Genomic DNA, 23,041 nt, shown 5'->3' on the forward strand with positions numbered 1-23,041 from the left:
ACACTGGGACATTCCAGTTTGTAGCAAAATATGTCACTTTGAACAATTTCCTATTGAGTTGTTGAGAGCGCACGCTGCAATAGAAACCAGTCAGACGTCAAAGAAAGTTAAAATAGGGCACCAAAGCTAAAAAGTGTCATCTTGATAAAGGCGATGAGTCACTCACTTAAGCAGCAAACGGACACCCACACATTATTTTCCATCCACAATGAAATGTCTTCGAGAATGTGTATTCAAGTGAACAGCAGGATTCAAGATTGAAGATTAAAACTGATGTGCAAATACACACAAGGCGGATTGTCCCACTTCTATGTTCCCTCACTCCTTAATTGGCATGGATGAAATTCAGTTAGGTGTTTATGTAAATGCACACATTCTTCATGTTTTAGTACCAACCCGGATGGTTAGAGATTATTCACTCGCCTGGATTTGTTTAACTTTTTTGACTACATCTGCTTAATTTCAACGTTTCGTTTTGCTTTTAGCCTGCCTTGCCAGTGAAGGATGTGCTTGACATAGTTTTTTTTTTTTTTAACATTGTCATTGTTATTAAGACATTTCAGGTCTTGTTTAACAATGCTGACAAGCTGCAGATGTAAGGTCGCACTTGGCAGATTTAGGGACGAAAATACAGACTGGTACTCGATATGGAGAAGTTTGCTATTTTGTGTGGGCGACAAACGCCAAGGATGATGTGCTGTATGTTTGCAGCAGTGACCAGCCAGCACCGTTAGTCTCAAGGGTTCAACTCGAGATCATCATGTTCCATTTTCTCCCCCTTTAAAGAGTGTTACAGTAAATTTGTGGTGACCTCAGCCTCAAAATATGAGAGGAAAGTACTGTAGTTTCAGGTACCTCTTGCTTCTGAAAGCAGCATCGCTTTCAATAGCAGACCACAAATGAAGTGTTGAACATGAGAACCATTTCTCGGCCGTTTTCTTAACCACACAAAGTGCATCCTTCTTTGACTTTCTCACAAACGGAAATCCTGCGGTCCGCTCTTTGTCTCCGTATGGCAGGTGGGCTGCAGCAAGGTGTACACCAGCACCTCGGATGTCATGACGCACGAAAATTTCCACAAAAAGAATGCCCAGTTGATCAATGATGGCTTCCAGAGGTTCCGTGCAACAGAGGACTGCGGCACAGTCGGGTGCCAGTTTTATGGCCAGAAAACAACGCACTTCCATTGCAGGTGATGTTTGGCAAATCAAATCGACTTATCTTTTTAGGTTTTCCTCTTCTTTAATATTACATAACCTTGCAAAAAATGTTTGTGCTAACGTTTTTTTTTTAAAAAACACTCGTAAACTACCATACCCATGTTAAATCTTTGTAAAGGATTTTTTTTTTTTTTTTTTTTTTTTGCTGCCACTTGAAAAGATATGAAAGTCATCTTCTTCTGCTTCATAATGTACATTGTCTCCACCTACTGAACTGGAGTCAAACAGCAGCAACTCTTCACTTTGATGATTCCATTTGAAAAAATAAATGGCAAGTTTATAAAATGAGACTTCAAAAATCATGAAAAATCTAACCATAGTCTGAAACCATGTCGAATGTCAAACAAATCTCACTACTACAGACTGAAAAAAATGAATTCTACCTCATCAAGCATCTTTCTTATGTCACCACATCCCTACTGAGCTCCCAAAATGGCTCCAATATATCCCACCAGATTGTTCAACTCATTCTGGGGCCCAAGTGTGTGACTGGGCCGCATTTTAGCCACGACCGAGAAGAACAAGTAAATTGAAATAGTGAAATAGTTTCTTACTATTTCTCCACAATTGAGTATGATGCAGTTCTCATTCTTTCCACATTTCCAGAAATTATTGTGTCTAATGTTTCAAAACTAATCACAGAATTTGTAGGGTCTTTAAGCAGTATACACTAGTTTCTGTAATATTTACCTGCATGCAGCATTACAGAAGATGCAAGGAGAGCCAGTACTTGGCAAACGACAAAAGAACAGACCTGCTGAGGCCCACTTAGTAGTTTGCTCACAGCAAAGTATCATGGAATGTCCCCCACTGCCAAGCGGTGGCAGAGTGTCAGTCAGCAGTCCCCGACTTGCCTCTTTAACCATTGCTCCAAAACGTTTTGAATTATATGGACCTCATTATATGGACCTCCAGATGTCCTATACATGGGTACCCCGGCATCAAGAGTTTATAACAGAACGTCTAACCCTCGCTTTATGCTCCATCTTTTCTCAGGCGCCCCGGCTGCACGTTCACCTTCAAGAACAAGTGTGATATCGAAAAGCACAAGAGCTACCACATCAAGGATGACGCCTATGCCAAAGATGGCTTCAAGAAGTTCTACAAGTATGAGGAGTGCAAGTATGAGGGCTGCGTGTACAGCAAAGCTACCAACCACTTTCACTGCATCCGCTCGGGCTGCGGGTTCACCTTCACCTCCACCAGCCAGATGACCTCCCACAAGCGCAAACACGAGCGCCGACACATCCGCTCCTCCGGCGTCATGGGCCTCTCTTCCACCTTCCTGGCCCCGAAAGACGAGCCGGAAGAATCGAGCAATGACGACCTGATGGACTTCTCGGCAATCAGCAGCAAGAACTCAAGTCTGAGTGCCTCGCCCACCACCCAGCAGTCCACCACTGTATCGCACCTCATGGCCACACCCACTACTGCCGTCTCCTCCTCCTCATCGATGGGCCTCACCCTCAAGCCTACGCCCTCGCTGCCCAGCGTCGGCCAGCGTATGTCCAGCCTGCTGTCCCAGGCCCTGCCCAGCAACATGCCGGTGGCCCTCTCTCTGTCCAGCAGCACTATGGCTGCTTCCAGCCCCTTCTACTCGCTCATACCCAGGTTGCCTCTCCAGCCTCCTCCACATGCCGCTGGCTTGTTGTCAGCTGTCACATCAGGGGCCCACTCTATGCCCACCGACTCGCTGGCCCAAGGCTGCTCTACAGCGGGGGCGGAGGGAGCCATGGCATCCACCCCGACCTCCTTCTCCAGCTCCTCCATCATAGAGAAGATCTCCACTAGCAAAGGTCTGATATCACCCATGATGGCCAGGCTGGCCGCTGCTGCGCTGAAGACTTCCAATGGATCGGATGCAGGTTAGTCACATCAACGACAATCAGCTGTGCAGTCACAAATCTTAAGATTATTTACCCCAAAATTGACTTGCAAGCTCAAATAGGGGCCGGAGTCCATTTGCATCAAATGTAGCTGGATAATTGTTAGATTGAAACAACCAACCAACAGAGTACAACACTGGAGTCACTTTATTTCCACCAAGTACCAGAAGCATGTTCATCTACTCTGGGTTTGTTGTTGATGATGGTTAGTGGGATACTCATAATGCATTTGGAGATACTAAATGCGTTGACAGACCCGAATAGACCCTGTGAAAGTCTTTTATGACGTTCAGCGAAAGGGGGGGAGGCGAGCTCTGGCGCCTGTGTGGTGGTGGTTGAGGTGGTTCTTCATCATCAGCTCGCTTATCTGTGTCTGTCTGCGCCCGTTCCAAGTAAATGGAGGTGGAATCAAATTAAGCAGTGGGGGGAAAAAAAGAACAAAAAATAATGTTATTTTTCTTGTGAGCGCATTGCAAACAGAATTCTGGGAAAAACAACAGAAATCAGCCAAGCAGAAATGACAGCTGAGATTTTCCTCCTTCCATTAACACAAGATCACAGACACACTTGCACGCATCAGCAAAGACATGCTTTTTGAAATTCTCACAAAAACATGTCAACATCTATTTAGCATAAACAAATCCACATACACTTTGAGAGGTAATTGTCGTGTTTGTGTTCATCATATTGTGCTCAACCAAGCCCATGGAAATGAAAATAAAAAGCAAGTTGGAGTGTTTAATTGATAAAGAACTGCACAGCAGCGCTTTCTTAAATGTTGTCGCAGTGGGGCCTCTTTTGCTGAGCCAGAGCAGGTGGGGTGCATGATCGAGAGATTGGGGGCTGCAAGGGAGAGTGCGTCCGGATGTTGCGACTGGGAAGGATTACAATTCCTAGTGGGAGATCATTGGGGCGCCTGCTCCGGGGGGCTGAGCCGGGCCCAGCCTGTCAGCCTGAGCTCCACCTCTGTGCTTCTAGCAGGTAGTCACAATTGCTCGGAAGGGGCCCCCGCTGAGGGCGGGGTGTCCACAGATGGTCCTTTCCCCACCCCTCTTTATGGCCCAGAGAGAGGCATCAGCTCACATTTCTCTGCTGTTTACGAACATGTCGACTATCTATTGTGAGGATGTGTGTAGTTGCAGGATGGGGGGGGGGGTGGTAGAGATGCGGTTTTGCTTTTTGTTTTTGTCTCATCAATGTGTGATTTTTTTCGGGGGGAGGCTAAAATGTTGGAGGAAGTGGTTTTTGCTTCTCTTTCAAAAAAGTCAGCATTCTTGTGGCAATTTTCATTGAGTCTCTTTACCATTGCCTTCACAGTGTGACAGTAAACCTTTTTTCTTTGATGGTTGCTGTTTTTAATTAATATTCCTCTCTAATTTACCCCTGCGTGTTTTGCCCAGATATTTGAGCATCTGAAAGGTTTACTAATTAGACACACTGTACAAATGATCTTTCGCAAGCTCTGTGTCTTATCCAGCGCAATTACATGGTGGTACATTATTCCTGGATAATTTCCAGAAAGAAGCTGCTTTGAGTCAAACTCATTTGTACTCCCTCTTTGGAAAAGAAGCAAAAAAAACCTCATGGTTTGAAACAGAACAAGAGATGTTTGCACTTTCATCTACCCCAAATAGTCAATTTATCCTCAGAGATTTTAAAAGAATTCTTTAATCTGCCTGATGATCATGTGTTGATCACACAGTGACTGGCTTCTCTCTAAAGTCGCCTCTCATTTGGGCTGATTTAATTGTCGGTGACAAGGCTGGCTAGTTAATTTTGTGTGCGCTGTGATCAAGTTGGGGGTAGGGAAGGCTGGACTTTGCAAGCCTTCATGACCTCAAAGTAGACGTAAAATTATGAGCTTGAGCAGCGCCCACCCCTCGCCCACAATCCCCTCAAACCACAGCCATTGTCAAGCCCAACTGACATTGACACTTGCCCATCTCCGAGGTTTTAGCTGACAAGGCCCAAGACTGGCCTTTCTACTTCTATTCTGCCTGATATGTCTCTGGGTCATCTTGTAGCACCGAGTGGAGGGAGGGGGCGTGTGGATCATGGTCACGTCCACCCTCCCACCTCACTTACATTAGTTCTTGTTTTCTCCCCAGCAGTATAAAAACAGGAGAGCAGCCTCACCAGGATGAGGCCAAGGGCATACACTTGGCTGCCCATGACCTTGCCTGTCACAATCTCTCAATACAAACCCCAATTCCTTACCAGATTCCAAAAGCCTGCTGGTGTTCTAATGTTTTCGTGCCTAAGAGGCAACACCGGGGGGAGGCATACCTTCCATGCTCCCATTTTTGCAGATAAAACACCACTTATTGTCTACCAAAAGCCTCCGTCTCCCTGCGTTGCCCCGGGACAAATTAATATTTCAATCCCCTGGGGCTTGGAGGAGAAGGTTCATCTTCTTGTCAACATTTCTGCTTTACGTTGTCCTTTTGGGCTTTTTTTATTACCTTCAGAGGTGAGGTTATATTTTCATGACGTTTACATTTCCTCACATACTGGTTGAAAGCCTCCATTTATTAAGTTGTACGTAGTATTGTCATAATCATACTAAACAAAATGACATGTTGTTTATCTTTTACACTACAAAAAAATGTGAAGTCCTTTCCAATATTTTTTACTCGAGAATGTTTATTTCTTCGGTTTTGGGCTGCTGTTTTGGCTAGCACAAGAGATGAAACGGGCTCAGCCATTAACCATTCAATGCAAGTGTGTGAACAAGTGTGTTTCCTGAGGGGAGAAAAGGGAAGTGTCTATTTAAAGAGAGAAACACTTACGAGTGAACAACCGTGGAGGCCACTGTTTGAGGAAATGGTGTTTTCCATGAAAATTTGAAAGGGTAGTGTGGGAGAACAAACAACCGATCGAACATTTTAGTGTAGCCCCCCCACAAAAAAAAAATCCGGAGTTTTAAAATTTTCTCTATTCTAGATGAATAAATAAATAAATCATCTGCATCTTCCTCCCTTGCGAAGTCATCCAAATAACGTATTTGGATCAGAATGCGAGAAAGAGGTCACTTTATTTGAACCGTTCTGATTGGCTGTCATCTCCAATCTGACTGTCATAACACCCCTGTTCCTTGTGGGCAGTATTGGCTGCAGGACGTCGCCAGGCCAACAAGGAACTGGGTAGGGTGGAGGAGGGGGGTCCAATCTGAGACTGCCACTTTCCCTCAGCATTAGCATCTCACTTAATGACCAGTTAAGAGGCAGCCCAGCAAATGAGTTGTGACATGTGCTGCAGAAAAAGAAGTATTTTTCCCTCATATCACCCGCCTCGCAATCAACATTCAAAAGTCTAGACGGCCTGACATAATTTCACAATAATTATCACTCCGAGTTCTCTTTTCGAGCCAAGACAGAAGTCAGATTGGATCTCGTCATAGGATAATAGTGCTTACCAACAATCACGTTGTTGCTTCTCCTTGATCGCCAGGGAGCGGGCAGCCGATGTCAGTCAGCCAGTTCAATCTGGCTCAAGTGAAACAGGAACCAGTGGAAGTCACCTCGGGGGCCTTGCAGGACTCCACACAGGAACACAGTTTGGACCTGAGCAAGAAAGACAACAGGTACACTGAGTCTGAAGTCTTTTTGCAAATAATTGCGAACCACACAAATAACAACTCTGACTGATTGGATGGGAGCCAGAGTTGCTGACAAGATTGTTTATCAGAAACACTCAATTTATTCAAATCCTCTCCTGTCTCAATTTTTGTCTTAGAAGAATGTTTCTGTAAACCTTCAACTTCAACTCACAGTCTATCTTTTACTTTCATTTTTTTTTTTTTTTTTTTTGGAACAAGTGTTTTCATCTTCATTACACTGACACACCTTGCTTGATAAATAGTAATATTTACTGTTCTCATGCAAATCTTTACTAAACATTGTTCATTTTCCTTGTTCCAGTAATGAATCAAATGGACATGATGTACCAGGGAATGCATCTCTTTTATCCTCGCTTATGAATAAGGTAAGATCCATCCATCAAAGCCCTTTCATCCCAAGACAAATTAGCGGCACACGGCGGGGCCTGTTTGTTTTTTAATGTTTCACCGCTAATAAGATGAGTTTGTATCATTTAAATTTTCCAGCCATTTTTCACACGGTGTAATTTCCATCGCACCTCACACAAATTAATATAATGAAGTAGTAGCTGGCTGCTACACTAGATATATGTTTGTTTTCTGATGAGCTGTTTTGAACTCAAGACTCCATTTTTTTCCTTCCCCTTTATGTTTCTTCCCCTTGCCCTGTCTGGCTCTGCATTTATCCACAGTGTTTAAATGATATGATTAAAACGCTGCTGTAGAAAAGAAGAGGGAGGTTGTACTCTCATTTTTTAGCAAGTCCAAATGTTAGGCCACGGAAATTGAAATGTGTGTATGTGTGTTGTGAAGATTAAAATGGACATCGTCTTCCATCACATTAATGGCGGGTCAGCCCCCCCATTTCTTTTTACACATGGGCAAGTGTTCATGACCTCCTTTCCCATACAATTTTCCCTATGTCTTCACTGATATGGACTTGTCCTCACTTTCTATTGAAGCCAGGGAGCTTAAAAGGCTTGTCAGGTTGGCTTTTGGGGTTTTTATTCAAGCCCCCACATCACATTAAAGGGTTAACAGTCAGCGTCCCAGAGGACGCTTGGCAAGCGTTCCTGGCCTGCTCTCAAGCAAAAAGCTGAATGTTTGTAAATCCCTTTGCGCTTTTCTGCCCTCGCCAAATCGTTTGTACGCGAGCGAGCGTGTAAACACTCCCACCGGGGTGAATGTATTGAAGAGCCCGCCACGTGCCTGTTAGTTTTACACTGCGTCTTATTGTAGATGTCACAGGTGAACCCTGCACTCTTCAACGCCATGCACCTCAAGACGGAGCTGGAGGGCGGCCAGAGCGCCGATAACTCGGAGGCGCCCCAGTACTTGAGCCAAGTTCTGAGGAGGCCCCAGGTAGACAAGCCCAGCGAGATCTGGAGGACTTACCTCCGCAGGTAAGAAAACAAAGACAACTCCTGGTCGTAGGTACATTAACTGGCTTTTTAGTCCCTGCCCATCAGTTGTTGGATTGGTTATTATCAAAGCACTATTTTTTTAAATGTATTTTAATTTGGGGGGTTAATAGTCACTAGTAATACATATTATATTTTGATGTGTATTATAATTCTGAACTTCAATATTTCTCCGTAACATTCAGTGTGCTTTCTATTCATTAAGACTGAGTACAGTGTTTTGTGTCTGAAGGTGCTGCTTGCAGTCAGTGTAATAGCAATACTGTCATGCTCATCTGTATTACTGGAAAGCCCCTAAAACATTTCTTGTTCTCTTGTTACTTAAACCTTTTCTGACGGGAATTTGACGGGAGGTGACGTCAGTTTTCTTATTTGTTGTAATTGATTTCCTCTCTGTCTGCGTAAAGGTTTGACACAGATGACTTCTGTGAGGCTCAGTGTGACTTCCTCCAGAAAGTGCACTTTCACTGCCTGGTAGAGGACTGCGGTGCTCTCTTCAGTACTGTGGATGGAGCCATAAAACATGCAAAGTATGTGCAGCAGTGGTTAAGGTTTAGAAAATTCACTCGGTTGTACTAAAACATCAGCTCCTGTGCTTTTAGTTTCCACCTTCGAGCCACTTTGAAAGTGAAGTCGGAGCCTCCGTTCAGCGAGGGCAAAGTATCTGGAGAGGGTGGTCCTCTGCGACCCGCAGCCCCCGTCTCCATGGCCAACAACCCCTCCATGGATGTGACGCATCTCCCCTCTGGTGGCTATAGCTCGCCTCCCCCCTCCCTGCTGGCCTGGAAGCAGCTTACCGGCAGCATCCCCCAGATGCCGGCCTCCATGCCCAACCTGCCTGCCAACTCCCCTCTGGCCACCACCTCGCTGGAGAATGCAAAGCCACAAGTCAAACCTGGTTTTCTGCAGTTCCAGGAAAAGTACGACACATTCGTTGACACGTTGGAAATTAGTAGGGAATCTTCAATGCTGAACTTTGCGCATAGCTAGACTGAATGCATTCCCTGCATGACTGTCAAATTGCATGCACACACACACACAACACATACACACACACACATACGCACACAAACTGTACGGGTGTGCTCAAAAATACCATAGCCTGCAGCAACACAGTCAACAAACATGGCTGATAAGCTGCGCTGAGAATGCTGTTTTGCTTTGAAAATTGCATAAAGTGCATAACATTCGATTCTCTTTCTATGGCTTTTTGAACCTCTTTACAACTCATCCATTGCCATTGAGAAGTATACTTATATGTTACGTTTTATCAACAGGGGTTGGGGGTTTAAAATTCATACATCAATGGGTCTTGAAAATGTCCAAATGCTCTAAAAAGGCTGACTGTCAATAATTTTTTTTTTTTTCTTTCATCCAGCGACCCTTGTTTGGCAACGGACTGCAAGTACTCAAACAAGTTCCACTTCCACTGCTTGTTTGGGAATTGCAAGTACGTGTGCAAGACATCTGGCAAGGCCGAGTCCCACTGTTTGGACCACATCAACCCCAACAACAACCTGGTCAACGTCCGTGACCAATTTTCCTACTACTCCCTTCAGTGTCTGTGTCCCAACCAGGTGCGTGCACTGTGATGATATCCACAGTAAGCCCCTCTCCCGGTGTTTTCTAAGCATGAAGTATGCTGCCCATTACAGCACTATTTGAGGCGATTGGACTCAAGGCTTTCACAAGCGGGTCTCACCGTCTTCCGTCTCAGCTGAAAAAGACAGTCAAGTCAGCCCAGTAATGCCTGTTTATATGTCAATAATGTCATTTTGACTGCCGCATTCTCCTCTCAGAAAAGGCCAATTTAGCTGATATTACCCAATAAATCATTGTCACCGGCACAGTAAACAAGGCTGTCTGGAATAGGGCAAACATTTTGCAAATGAAACCTAAATGGCAGCCCCTGCCTGCTCTCATGAGCCCATATTTGGAAAACCGTTTAAATGAATTCATTAATGTGTCGAAAATCACCCCTTTCACAAACGCAGCCCCCCTATCCACCGCCCCTTCACCCTGTCCTTCCTCCCTCCCTCCCTCCTCCCCTAGCTCCCATCTCCTGAACCGAGCAGATCTTATTTGGCTCGGTCCTTTGGGATGCGGGCCTCACCAACAGATGGTGGCGTACAGACATGTTGGAGAGGAGGGGTGACGCCTTCTTCTTAGATAGTGGCCCTATTCCAAGAGGGAGCAGTGCGTCTAGAAATTGAAATCAGAAATGTTGTTTTGCTGTTGCCATGATGAAATGCCAATCTGGAATGTCAAGACATTGAAGACAATCAAAAGCATTAATACATCACAGGATATTTTAGCAATCACCAGTTAGCATGCAATTATGCCTCGGAAAGGCGGTGAGCAGATATGAATTAAGGCCTGTGGTGGTTAATACATTACAGCTTAATAGATCTGTCCATAGTATCCACTGTGGACATGGTCATTATATCAATGTCATAGGATATGACATCAGAGCAATCGAATAAACAGTCATTCGATGCTTAGTAATTGCTATGATTTCTCTGACATCACAAGCTTCCCTTTGAAGTTTTTGCAGATGACTAAAGTTAAGTCACGGAATAAACGAGCAGGATAAAATTGACTGCTCAAGTGTTACGACGCTTATCACTTGGCGTTCATGCACAAGGACTAGGAATAGTAGGAATATTGTAGATTTTTTTTCTTCAATGCAAACACGTCCGACGTGAGCTCACGAAATGGTACGCATGTCTCGTGTGTGCAGCACTGTGAGTTCCGAATGCGCGGCCACTATCACTGTCTGCGTCCCGGCTGCTACTTCGTCACCAACATCACCACCAAGCTGCCGTGGCACATCAAGAAGCACGAGAAGGCCGAGCGTCGCGCCGCCAATGGCTTCAAATATTTCACCAAGAGGGAGGAGTGCGGGCGGCTGGGTAAGAAACATTCCCACCCCTGAGTGATGTGATTCCCAACCACATTAACGTGTCGTGAGAGAACATCAGTTGCGCTATGGTAAATGTGCCAATTTTACTTAACTGGTTGGAAATTTTGTTTTTATTTACAACTTAATAGTATCGTTGTTACTATTTTTAGTCATTTGCTTTTTTTGAGCTCATACAGTTAAAGATGTTCATGTTAGATAATTTACCCAGTTCGTGGTGACGCTCGTCTGCTGGCCTCAACCCGAAGTGAGCAACTGAGACAGACATACACACTCACTCACTCACTCACACATGCACACACATTGATAAAGACATCCTGATTACTCGCGTGTTTTTTCTTCCCCCAAACGGTATTTTTCCACCACATCAGCACAGACAGGTAGTTTCCGCTTTGTGCTCTGCCGTTCAGGCATGACATCAATGAGAAAATTCTTCAAATTTTCCAATATTTTATAGTTATCAGTAACATAGTGGGTTTATATGAGAATAAAAGTATACATTTTTCTCCTAAATGTAGTGGAGTGTAGAAGTTTCTAGCACTATAAATAATGAAATAAAGTACAGTATGTAATTAAATACTGGAGATGCTCATTTTCTTCCTTCGTTCTTTTTGTTTGTTAGCGTGTCTCGTTCCGACTGATGCATTCAATGCGGCGTAGTTTTCTCAATTTCCCCCGGTACTAATTTGAAGTGTAAAAATGACAGCCTCTTGTACTCTGACTTTGACCATCGAGCTTTAGTTTCCATGCCTGGAGATGTACATTCATTTTTTGTATACTCTCAAAAGAGAAAGTGCAGTGTTGCAATGAGAGAGGGGGAGCGTTTTCGTTCTTTTTTTTTATGACTTGCAGTGACACCTCAGATCCCCAAGGTAGTCTTACTGTAGCAGCAACATCATCAGTGGGTATCTGGCTTTGTTTTCCTCTTCCTTTTTGCCCCTGTCAGAAATGAGCAATTAGGTTTGTGTTAGTTAATTAACCGGCTTGTCTGGTTTAGCCTGTTTGCGCTGAGAAGCTGCACCTCACAGCCATCGTTGCCTCTGCGCACAAATGAATTAAAAGTGATCTGGGTTTTTTTGTTGTTGTTTTTTTTTTCTTTTTTTTTTTTTCTTCAGGAGGTTACACAAGCTTTTCAAACCGCTTAGACAAAGCAAACAAAAACAGCCCCGAAACAGCTGTTTTTCGTCCCCTGCAGGATCTGCCAAGTGTATTGTTTGAGCTGGGGCGTGGGGTGCTGGTGGTGGGGGAACAGAAAGGATTAACATGGCTAACACTCCAGTCATAAAGAATTGATGGCTTGCCAGTATCCATGGCAGCGACATTAAACTGAACACCACAGATGATGTTACCTGGTTTGTGCGTGACAAAAGGCACGCTATGTCACGGGGGTTACTGTTATTTGCTTAACTTGGCTTGGTTTAAAATGTGCCCTGTGTGTGTGAGGGCTATTTGATGACACACACCTTGACGCTCTTAAACCTGGGCGCCATGGTTACTGACACGCTAGCACCTGCCCAGCATGTTACTCAATTATTTCTGCCTGCCTTTATATAAGAGTATTTGATTAACTGGCGCAAAACATAACATTTGTTTGATTTGAAATCAGAAACCAATTAGGGATTAAAAACAGGAAAAGAGAGCAGAAGATGTTTCAAAAAAGCGCAAATGACAACAAAGATGCTTGGAAAAATGTATTAAATAGGGCAATAATTGTGGATTTACTTTGGGTCGCAGGGGTGTGTCCTTTATTGGACTACAGAAAATGAGAATTTATTTATGTAAATTCCTAATTGAATAAAGCATGTCAGTGTAATAAAAGAGCTCCACAGGTTTAGTGCACAAAAGTCCTGACTTGCGCAGTGTGACACCCTCGTGATCTAATAATCCTCCTACGTGCACTTTCTCTTTTACCATAGCTATAACATGAAATTAAAAAATATATATATATTGCATTTTGTGTGATCTAATCATAGCAACCCCTGTCGCTCTGACAATATTTGAGGAAAGCAGCTTCTCACCCTAGCGGTGAACCGAGTTGACAAGAATTGTTTGTTTTGTTATGTTTTGCCAGGTTGCAAATATAACCAAGTCAACAGCCACTTTCACTGCATCCGCGAGGGCTGCCAGTTCTCCTTCCTCCTCAAGCACCAGATGACGTCTCACGCACGCAAACACATGAGGCGCATGCTGGGGAAGAACTTTGATCGTGTCCCATCCCAGGTAGACTCAGCATGTGACACGAGATGCATGCCATTCTCTAAAGGGTAACTAAACAAATACTGTAAAGTCTGTCAAGTAGAAGCAGGTGCCAGGTGTCCTCCGCACACTTTCCAAGGCACTAACTGCATTTTCCTTTTCTGTATGGAATTTGCTTCCAATAGTAAATTTATTTTAAATCCTCAATACAATAATATTGTGTTATGTTATAGAATTTACGCAGTTATCAAAAGTTGCCATTTCAAAAAACACAGTTTTTGGTTCCGTAGTTAATCTGAAACGGCAACATCAACACTACACGTACAAACAAGAACATAACACTATATTCAAATAAACGCATCTTAAAAAAAAAAAGGGCGTGAGGGCCAAAAATGTGGTGCACCAGGTAGCGCCCAAGGACCGCAAGAACTCGCACTGGGACCCACGATTAAAACTAAATACATAGTTAAATACTAAATTATAACTTGTGTGAACTGTTAGATTTTGAGTTGTTTTGATGTAAACCAAATCCACATCAAAATGTAATGTATTCTTCCTTGGGAAAAGTCATAATTCAACATAGTAGAATGCTTTCAAATGCCACAGCAATCTGTGACGTTCGTGACTATGAAGGGAAATATTCTCACTGTGTGTCATTCTTCATCTCCGTGACCCACAAAATACCGTAAAGGGACTTCCAAGTGGATTTCCTGGTTCTGTTTGTACTTTTTTCTTCGGAATCCCTAGTGTAAACACAAGTAATGGGTTCCAAAAGGAAAATCTCAAAAGGTATTCAATTTTCTCTTCCATGTGCATTTTTGCGTTGTTAACAGGTGATGCCCCTGAGTCACAGAACTGATGAAATGCATCATGGCTCGGGAATGGCGTCGGGGGCTATGGCGGCCCACTCTGATATCACTTCCAGTTACTCCTCCGCCACCGTAGAGGAAGCTGACGATTACGTCGACTACATGGGAGGCGGGGGCAGCCCCTTGGGCATCTCCTCCGAGTCGTCCAATCAAGACCGTAGCTGCACCAGCACCCCAGTGGGCAACGATGGCTCCCCAGCAGGTAGGTTCTTCACACAAGTACGCACGGAATGGAGGGGCCTTCACCAGTGTGACAGGTGGAGACATGCGCCATGCATCATCATGAAATCATGCACTCCATGTCCTCATTTCAGTGCAGACCTACTTTATGTAATCAGAGTTGTATGTTGCTGTATTCTTTCAGTTTGAGCTATGGATAAAATCTGTTGGGTAAAGCTTAGAATGTTTTATTCATTCATTTATTTATTATGGACATCACTAATACAATACACAAACCAGGGAAACTCAACTCAGTATGTTCTAAGCATTGTATTGCGATTAACATTACAATTGTGGAATATGAATTAAGCAGCAAAATGCACCTGTTTTTACCCATCTGAAGTGGCCATTTTCTCACTTGCTGACGACTGAAAATAACATCGCATTTGCTGAGGGCTCAAGTAACAACCAATCACTTTTGTTGACAGCAAGTGATAAAATGGCTGCCCTCCGAGATGGATATTCAACGTGTGGATTTTGCTGCTTGATTCATATTCCACAATCACAATATTTCTCAGAATACCACATTTAGACTGATACATTATCGTAAAGAACATTTTTGACTTCACTTCCCCTTTAAATGCAATTCCCAAGTCTTCTTAAAAGGTACTGTAGACAAAACACAAGACGATAAATTTAATACAGACACGTATGATTTCAAATTTAAACTCAGGTCCAGAGTAAGGAGTTTCAATTAAACATTCAACATCCAAATTCATCCCTGTCCAGATTTGAGCCATATTGTGAGGTGGCAGGCTCAGTCTCCAGCCTGAACTTTCTAGAAAATAAATTCCAGACTCCATAGTCTCCTTTCGTGATGAAACTGCACATCTTCTCCATTGTTACTTATTGTTTCAAACGTGTTTATTTTGAAAATTGTTTTATACATACCTGCTTGTGACTTCATATTTCTCCATGTGGTGCCACCTCTGTCATCATTGTAGTTCTGGCTGGTGTTCTTGAATGGGCCTCATTATGTATCATTCTCTTATCTTTATCTTCCCTTTTTACCTCCCGTCCCTGTGTGTGTGTGCGTGTGTGTGTGTGTGTGTGTGTGCGTGCGTACGTGCGTGCGTGCGTGTGTGTGTGTGTGCGCGCGTGCGTGCGTGCGTGTGTGCCTGTGTGTGTTGTGTGTGGCCCAAACCCTGTCCTGCCTGCCTGCCCTCCCTCTGCCCTTTTTGGTCAACCTGTCTCTCCAGGACAAGGCTGCCCCACCACCACCACCACCACCTCTGCTCCCACCACTCCTGCTGACACTAGCCAAAATGCTCCTCCTTCCTCACCTCCTCCTGCTCCTCTTCCACCACCGCCACTTCCACCTCCTCCTTCCGTACCTCAAGCTGGCCTGCCGGCCCAGGCTACTTCCCTGTCTCCTGCTCTGCTCCGACCACCCCTGCCCTCGCTCCCATACCTTCTCTCTCCATCCTGTCTGTCATACTCTCTGCTCAGCGCCTCTCTGGGAGCCACTCTGAGTGTTGTCATGCCAACCAACACACCAGCTTACAGCCCCGTCATTGCCACTCCATCGCCGGTTAAAAATGACGTCCCTATAGTGCAGGACGCCGCAGGTACTTATCCCCGAAACAAAGCAACACTGCAGCTGTCACTCACTGTTGACTCTTGTGCAACATGTTCATTGTGTCAGCTAAACCTGCTGTCTAGAATTGTGGGAAGGCAGTAAAGTGGGTTTCTCAGCATGCATTAAGAGCCATGATAAAAATTGAGATTAAAAAAAAAAACAAGATGCATATATACACTACATGGACAATTTATTGGGACATCTACCCATTACGTCTACAGGAAGTGAAAATCGAAGACCACACTGTATGGAGTTTTAATAGCTTACACTCTTCTGGGAAGTCTGGTTGGGGTGTGTCTACACTACACATGATAGAGTAGTCTCGGTAAGATGAAGAATTATAATTCTATATGTAGCCTGATTGGCAAGATTAATGTACACACACTGTCTCAATACTTTTGTCCACTTGTGTGTTCCCGTGTAATAAATATTTCGGCAACGGTGCACTTGGTACAGTCTCAAAGAAGACCAACAAAACCTAAGTCCTCACCTAATCTTCCATGAACAAGTCAGTTATTTTAATCGGGGCTCAAGTTTTATCGAGGCTGACTGTTTCCCGTCTCGCAGAACGGGGATTACATCATTAGCGCCGACCGAGGGGTGTTGCGGGCGCCCCCATATAAAATAACACGCCGATGAGAGGGCCGTAAGACCCACGGCTTCGTCTCTGTTTGGAGGCAGAAGAGTGTCATGTTCCAAAGTCAATCTATCACTTTGCTCCCTCTTTGAATCATTATAGGAATTAGGAGTACAAATTTGTGGCTCTCTGTGCTTACTCAGCTGTGAACCACTTCTGGCCGGGTAAGGTCAGACATTAGCGTTGCAACCAGGAAATCTCACAATGTGATTATGTAGATTGTGGCTTTACATTGAGCAGCAACTGATTATTCTTTAATGTGCATCCTCTCTTTGTTTTCTTGCAGGAAACACCATCTCCATCCCTACCGCCGCCGGAGCCAAGAAGCGCTTCTGGATCATCGAGGACATGTCCCCGTTTGGCAAGCGCCGCAAGACCGCTTCCTCGCGCAAGATGCTGGACGAGGGGATGATGCTGGAAGGCTTCCGCCGCTACGACCTATACGAGAACTGCAAGGACTCGGGCTGCCAGTTCTCCCTGAAGGTGACCCACTACCACTGCACCCGCGAGAACTGCGGCTACAAGTTCTGTGGCCGCACCCACATGTATAAGCACGCCCAGCACCACGACCGCGTGGACAACCTGGTCCTGGACGACTTCAAGAGGTTCAAGTCCACACTGAGCTGCAACTTCCTGGATTGCCAGTTCTCGGGCAACAGCACCCACTTCCACTGCCTGCGCTGCGGCTTCCGCTGCACCGATAGCACCAAGGTGACGGCCCACCGCAAGCACCACGGCAAGCAGGACGTGATCAGCGCCGCCGGCTTCTGCCAGTTCAGCTCCAGCGTCGACTGCGAGGTTCCCGACTGCAAGTACAAGCTCAAGTGCTCCCACTTCCACTGCACCTTCCCTGAATGTAAGCACACGGTGGTGGGGATGTCCCAGATGGACTCGCACAAGCGCAAGCACGAGAAGCAAGAGCGGGGCGAGCTGCCGTCCGTTTCGCCCAAACAGGAAGCCATGCACCACCTGGGCCCCTCCGCTGGCACTCAAGCCTCCATAGCTCTGAACGCATCCCGCGGACTGACCCACCCTGCCAACCACAGCGCCGCCCCCTGCATGCTCTACTCGGGCGGCAGCGGCAGGGCAGAGTACAACCACCCATACCCGCCGTCCACCATCAGCCTGGACAGCTCTCTCAACCTGGGCACCGACACCAGCAGCTCCCTGTTCTTCCTCAAGAACGCCACCGGTCTGGGTCTCAACGACTCTCTGGACCTGAGCAAGAAGGTCCACCAGGAGGCGGCGCGACACACACCGGGCCACAGCATGCCATCGGGCATGCTTGCGGCTCAGGACGACACCTCCGGAACATCCGGGGAGGCCGAGGATGATCTGTCGCCCGAGGAGGAGGCGAGGGCTGAGGATGAAGAGGACGAAGAAGAAGAAGACGATGACGACGATGCGGAGGAAGAACTCAACACCGATTCAAATGATGATTCGGCGGCAGAGCCCGAAGAGAAGGACAAAGGGCAGAGTTTTGATGCTTCCGTTCACCACACTGATACTTCCTAACTGGAAAAACAAGATGGCCACCCCTGAAAAAATAGCGACCTGATGTATGATGAACAAACAAGAATGATAGAGAGCTCATCTATCATGTTTCGAGACTTCACATGACAACAAGAAACAACAGCGGCGAGGACAATAGAAGGAAAAAGAAGATGATGGCCCAAATATGATTTATGATGATGTTTACAAGATGACCAACATTATTAATTCAATAATGCATTAAAAAATATGAACGGAGGCACATGGAACTGGGCCCTGCACGCTTTACACGTGGGAGGAGCAATGTAAAGCATTTTACTAGACATCGGTCTTTTTGTGTGCGTGCATGTTTCACTTTAATTTATTGCTATTTTTATTTTTCACCTTTTTGTGTGGAAAAAAAAGACAACAAAACTCTCTATATAACTATCTGTGTGTGTGTGTGTGTGTGTGTGTGTGTGTGTGTGCGATGAAAGAAAATGAACTTTGGCCCACCCCAGATGGCCTGTGGGGCCGAGCACACGTTTAAAAAACAAAAAAGGGAAATGAATCACTAAGGAGGAACAGGATGTGTTCAAACATTTGATTTTTTTTCCCTGTATTATGTATTATTAGAATTCTGAGACACCTAGAGATTGAGGGAGTCTCACTTCTCTCACGCTCTCTAAGACGTTGGACTTCTTCGTGGGAGGCCTGCAAGCGAGCCCCCAAGTTGTTCCGAGAGGCCGCTGAGCTCAGTCTAGCTCATTCGGGCTGACATTCTGCTCAAACAGGCACCAAATGAACAGCCTGTGTAATTTGGATCCCCTATCCCAGCCAGCCACCCACCCACCCTTGATAACCACCAATTTTGGTTGAGGAAATCAACTAACTCTGTGTGTGAATAGTGCACTTTTCCACTAGCTAACCATGACGCAAATACAGTGGCGGTGGATGACTCGTGTTTTTTTTTTTTTTTTTATCTTAGCATTACCATATTGTTTTGTTGCTGTTCGTGAGAAGCATATCAATCTGTAAGCTGAATTCATGGAAGTGTGTGTTGGGGGGGCGGGGTCCAAGAGTTGATCAGATGTAGCGTGGGAGGGCATCAGGTAGTGTATTTAATGTTGGAAAAATGTACAGACCGAAACTGCCTCAAACGGCGTTACGTTTCTTTTTTTCTCCCCGTTCCCTTGCTTTGCTCGCTGTCATGGCTGTAACAGTCGAGCTCTGGTTGTAATGGTTTTTATTTAATATTTATGTGAACTTCCAAAAATGAGAATTTTTAGGGTGTTGCACTTTTTAGTTTAATTTTACCATCTGGGGATTAAAAAAAAAAGTATATATATGAAATATCTTTTTACAGGGAAATTGCTTTAAAATTGTGTTTTAGTTCACTTTGCTTTAATGCACAAATAGATGTTAGTGTGACAAAAAATGTTTTGTGATTTATTTTAAAAAAAAACAAGCTGTTATGGTTTTTATTTTGCTTTTTTTGATGGGAAACTTTGGTAAGAAAATGTGTGTGCCAGACAAAAAATGGCAAGCTTGCAAGAAACACTAATATGGACTGTGATTTTAAGTTTTAAACTTTATGGCGATGCTCTTATTGTAGTGCTAAATTATGACTCTGTCACTCTGGTTTATATTGAGCAAATATGTATGACTGAGGAGTGGACACACTGGGTATAAATGATCTCCTGAGCTTGGCATTGGAAATAAATATCCATCATATAGGGAACTATGTGTGTAGATGATTTCCTCCAACTATTGTTTTAAGAAGAAAAAAAAAGAGGCTGTACAGTATTTTCCTCTGTAAAAAAAATAACAAAATGCTCTTTGAGGAAATTTTAAAAAGAAAACCATAAGAAGGAAAAAGTGAATAAAAGAAGAATACAAATAATGTCATAGTTTGCTTGTGTGTGTGACATTTCTCAATTTTGACTGGTTCAGATTTTTTTTCCAAACGGTTCATACTGAACATCATTGGCTTCCGTTATTACCGTAAGCATTTTCACAAACAATGTCAAAGCTCAAACTCACTGATTAGAATGTGTCTGATTTATTTAACAATGTGTTTTATTCATTTGCCATTTCTGTGAGTGCTTTTGTTTTCCTCATTAACTAAACTATTTTGTTTGTTTATTTGTTTGTTTGTTTGTTTGTTTGTTTGTTTGTTTGTTTGTTTGTTTGTTTGTTTGTTTGTTTGTTTTTATTTTGTAGTTTGCTGTGGGCATGCCTCGTTCACAGACTGTCTCCCGGGAATCTCTTGCAAAGCAAGAGATCCACCTAGATTTGTTTTTGCATCTATTTTGTTGTTGTTGTTTGTTTGTTTTTTCTTTTGCTGACAACTGTAGGAGCTGGGAGACAATAATCACTTGAATTTAGTTTCTACGTTTGTATGTGTGTGGCTGTAAAATTGCAGGATTTGTAAAAAGTTGGAAATAAAGAAAATATATAATGACGACATACAGAACATGTGGTGCTTGAGCTTGTAAGAGGGCCTTGGGGGGCTTGATGAAAGCAGGGCAAAAGGTTAAAGCAGTCCACTTGCTGCCTTTTTTGTAATGTCACAGACACTACTGAAGTGTGTGCCTGCGTGTGTGCGTGCGTCCGTGCGTGCGTGTGTGTGTGTGTTTCACGCTTAGAACACACCAAGTTCCCCAGCTGCTCACAGCTTCGATTCATATTTCATGACCTTGCGCCCTGCTTTGTTCTTCTATAAACCCATCTGGGACATTTTTGTCTCTGTCTCATTCTCAAGAAAAAGAAGAGGCGAGTGAGGGACAAAAGAAAAAAAAAGAAATCATCTTCACTCACACAGGTGAAACAATAAGCAATACTTGTCGGCATCAGCCATAGATTATGAATGAGATGAGAAGGGTAGAATGAACTTTCCAAATTTATAATCTAAAGCGAATAATTTCATTCAATTGTCAAAGTATCACCCCTTAAACCCTTCATAGGTGTGACTGGTTGTTAGATAAGGTTAGGGTTTGGCAACGGATATTTAAATAAAATGGTGGCGCAACACATAGACTCCCTATCACATTAATCACAAGCATATTACGTCTGTAAAACAACAACTAACATGGTTGCAACTTCTGGAGGCATCAATTCGCATGGGTGGAATTTTTTGCTTTGTCTTTGGTGATTTGCTTTACTTTTTAGAATTAGCACGAAAATGATGTGGTTGTGGTGACTCTTTGTATAATGTATGATACTGCCCCCGATGGCCACGGTGGGCACAGCAGGAGAAGCACAAAGTACTGAAGTGAAGCATTAAATTATGGTACACAAACCGTTCAATTCTTTACATTCTAATTACCGTATTGGCCCGAAAATAAGACGACCCCTACTATAAGACAACCCCCTCTTTTTCAAGACAAGTTTGAAAAAAGACTTTTTGACTCAAGTTTGAAAAAATACTTTTTAAACACCAAATTTAATTTTTATACAGAAAATAATTACAGTATATCTGAAACAAATGATTATAACAATATATTCAAGAGAAAAAGCATGATATTTTGCCTCATTCAAATCATACAAAAACTGTATAAACTAATATCTGAACATTTAAATATGTAAACTGTATTTAATTTGAGGTGCTCATACATTGATTTGGGTTGACAGTCATAATAACCCTCCGAAAGAAGCCATGACTACAATGCGGCCAGCGAAAAAAAAGAGTTTGACACCACTGGTTTAAATTTAGGGTTAGGGTTTCAAAGTAGGGTTTCATACTAGAGTTAGGGTATCAAAGTAGGGTTCAAAGCTAGGGTTTGGGTTTCAAACATGGGTTTAAAGCTATGGTTAGGATTTCAAACTAGGGTTTCAAACTAGGGTTAGGGTTTCAAAGCAGGGTTTTATACTGGAGTTAGGGTTTCAAAGTAGGGTTAAAGCTAGGGTTAGGGCTTCAAAGTAGGGTTTCATACTAGGGTTAGGGTTTCAAAATAGGGTTTAAAGCTAGGGTTATGGTTTCAAAGTAGGGTTTAAAGCTAGGGTTAGAGTTTCAAAGTAGGGTTTAAAGCTCGGGCTAGGGTTTTAAACTAGGGTTCATACTAGAGTTAGGGTTTCAAACTAGGGTTTAAATCACAGGTGTCAAACTCAAGGCCCGGGGGCCAGATACGTGCAGCCAATTCATTTTGTGTGGCCCCCGAAGACAAATTGTGCATCAAAAAATGAGTTTGACACCCCTGGTATAGGGGGTTGGCTCGGATGGTTATGCTCTTTTCGCCCCTGGGTGTCGGTCAGAACACAGGAGGGAAGATCAGTTTTGATTGCTCTCCTGAATTATTGGCACAAATAAATAAATAAATAACCATAAATGAACACACTCGGCAACACAACAAACATAAATCATTGATCGAGACAACAAAATACATTTGCTGGCGACCGTTAGTAACGGTTACTCGTACGATGCGAGGCAAATTTAAAGGAGCGCGCTGGAGCTGTCAATCAAACGGCGCGCACACGAAGCAAACCGCGATCGGACAAACGGCACAATAGTGGACAGTAGTAACAATGAAATGTATATGCTCACTTTGTGTCAAAGACGCACACGATCACAGCAACATACTCAGTCAACACCAGCAATCTTTAATTTACCGCTGCGCACAAGTGAAAAGCGGTATAATGTCTCGACCCCAAATATAAGACGACCCCCACTTTTTCACTTATTTCAATGCAAAAAACATCGTCTTATATTCGGGCCAATATGGTAATAATATTATTAATCCGTTTTAAATGTTACATACTATTTTATGAAAAACATTACCAAAACGTTTTTTTTTTTTTGGGGGGGGGGGAGGATTAATAGCATTTCCATTCATATCAAAGGGGAGGTATTATTTTTGATAAAAGTCTTTTGGAGTGATTCGATTGAACGTGCAGCTCAAGGCACCACTGTATCTGTCTGCCTCATAATCAGAAGGATCCGTGTTTGTTTGTTTTGATTGTGATATTTAAATAAGCCTACCTATAATTTGGGTTGAATTCTGAATTGAAACACGATTGCGGTTCAGCT

The 23,041-nt window shown here is 43.7% G+C and overlaps 1 protein-coding gene across 3 annotated transcripts in view; it reads left to right on the forward strand.

Annotated features, from left to right (window-relative positions):
• casz1 (castor zinc finger 1) overlaps nucleotides 1-20,484 on the forward strand; it is a 48,352-nt gene extending 27,868 nt beyond the window's left edge. For 2 of the 3 annotated variants that reach the window (XM_049753973.2, XM_049753974.2), the window contains exons 7-18: nucleotides 1,020-1,192; nucleotides 2,217-3,085; nucleotides 6,557-6,689; nucleotides 7,027-7,090; nucleotides 7,944-8,107; nucleotides 8,533-8,655; nucleotides 8,728-9,045; nucleotides 9,504-9,702; nucleotides 10,866-11,037; nucleotides 13,117-13,265; nucleotides 14,075-14,312; nucleotides 16,832-20,484. In XM_049753973.2, the coding sequence (XP_049609930.1) occupies nucleotides 1,020-1,192; nucleotides 2,217-3,085; nucleotides 6,557-6,689; nucleotides 7,027-7,090; nucleotides 7,944-8,107; nucleotides 8,533-8,655; nucleotides 8,728-9,045; nucleotides 9,504-9,702; nucleotides 10,866-11,037; nucleotides 13,117-13,265; nucleotides 14,075-14,312; nucleotides 16,832-18,060 (3,831 nt within the window). In that variant the 3' untranslated portion in view covers nucleotides 18,061-20,484. Of the gene's footprint in view, nucleotides 1-1,019; nucleotides 1,193-2,216; nucleotides 3,086-6,556; nucleotides 6,690-7,026; nucleotides 7,091-7,943; nucleotides 8,108-8,532; nucleotides 8,656-8,727; nucleotides 9,046-9,503; nucleotides 9,703-10,865; nucleotides 11,038-13,116; nucleotides 13,266-14,074; nucleotides 14,313-15,528; nucleotides 15,898-16,831 lie in introns of all 3 variants that reach the window. The other variant, XM_049753972.2, reaches the window with a different exon arrangement.
• The last annotated feature ends 2,557 nt before the right edge of the window (nucleotides 20,485-23,041 follow it).

Source organism: Syngnathus scovelli, chromosome 2, assembly GCF_024217435.2.
Source record: "Syngnathus scovelli strain Florida chromosome 2, RoL_Ssco_1.2, whole genome shotgun sequence".
In the NCBI taxonomy this organism is placed as follows: Eukaryota; Metazoa; Chordata; class Actinopteri; order Syngnathiformes; family Syngnathidae; genus Syngnathus; species Syngnathus scovelli.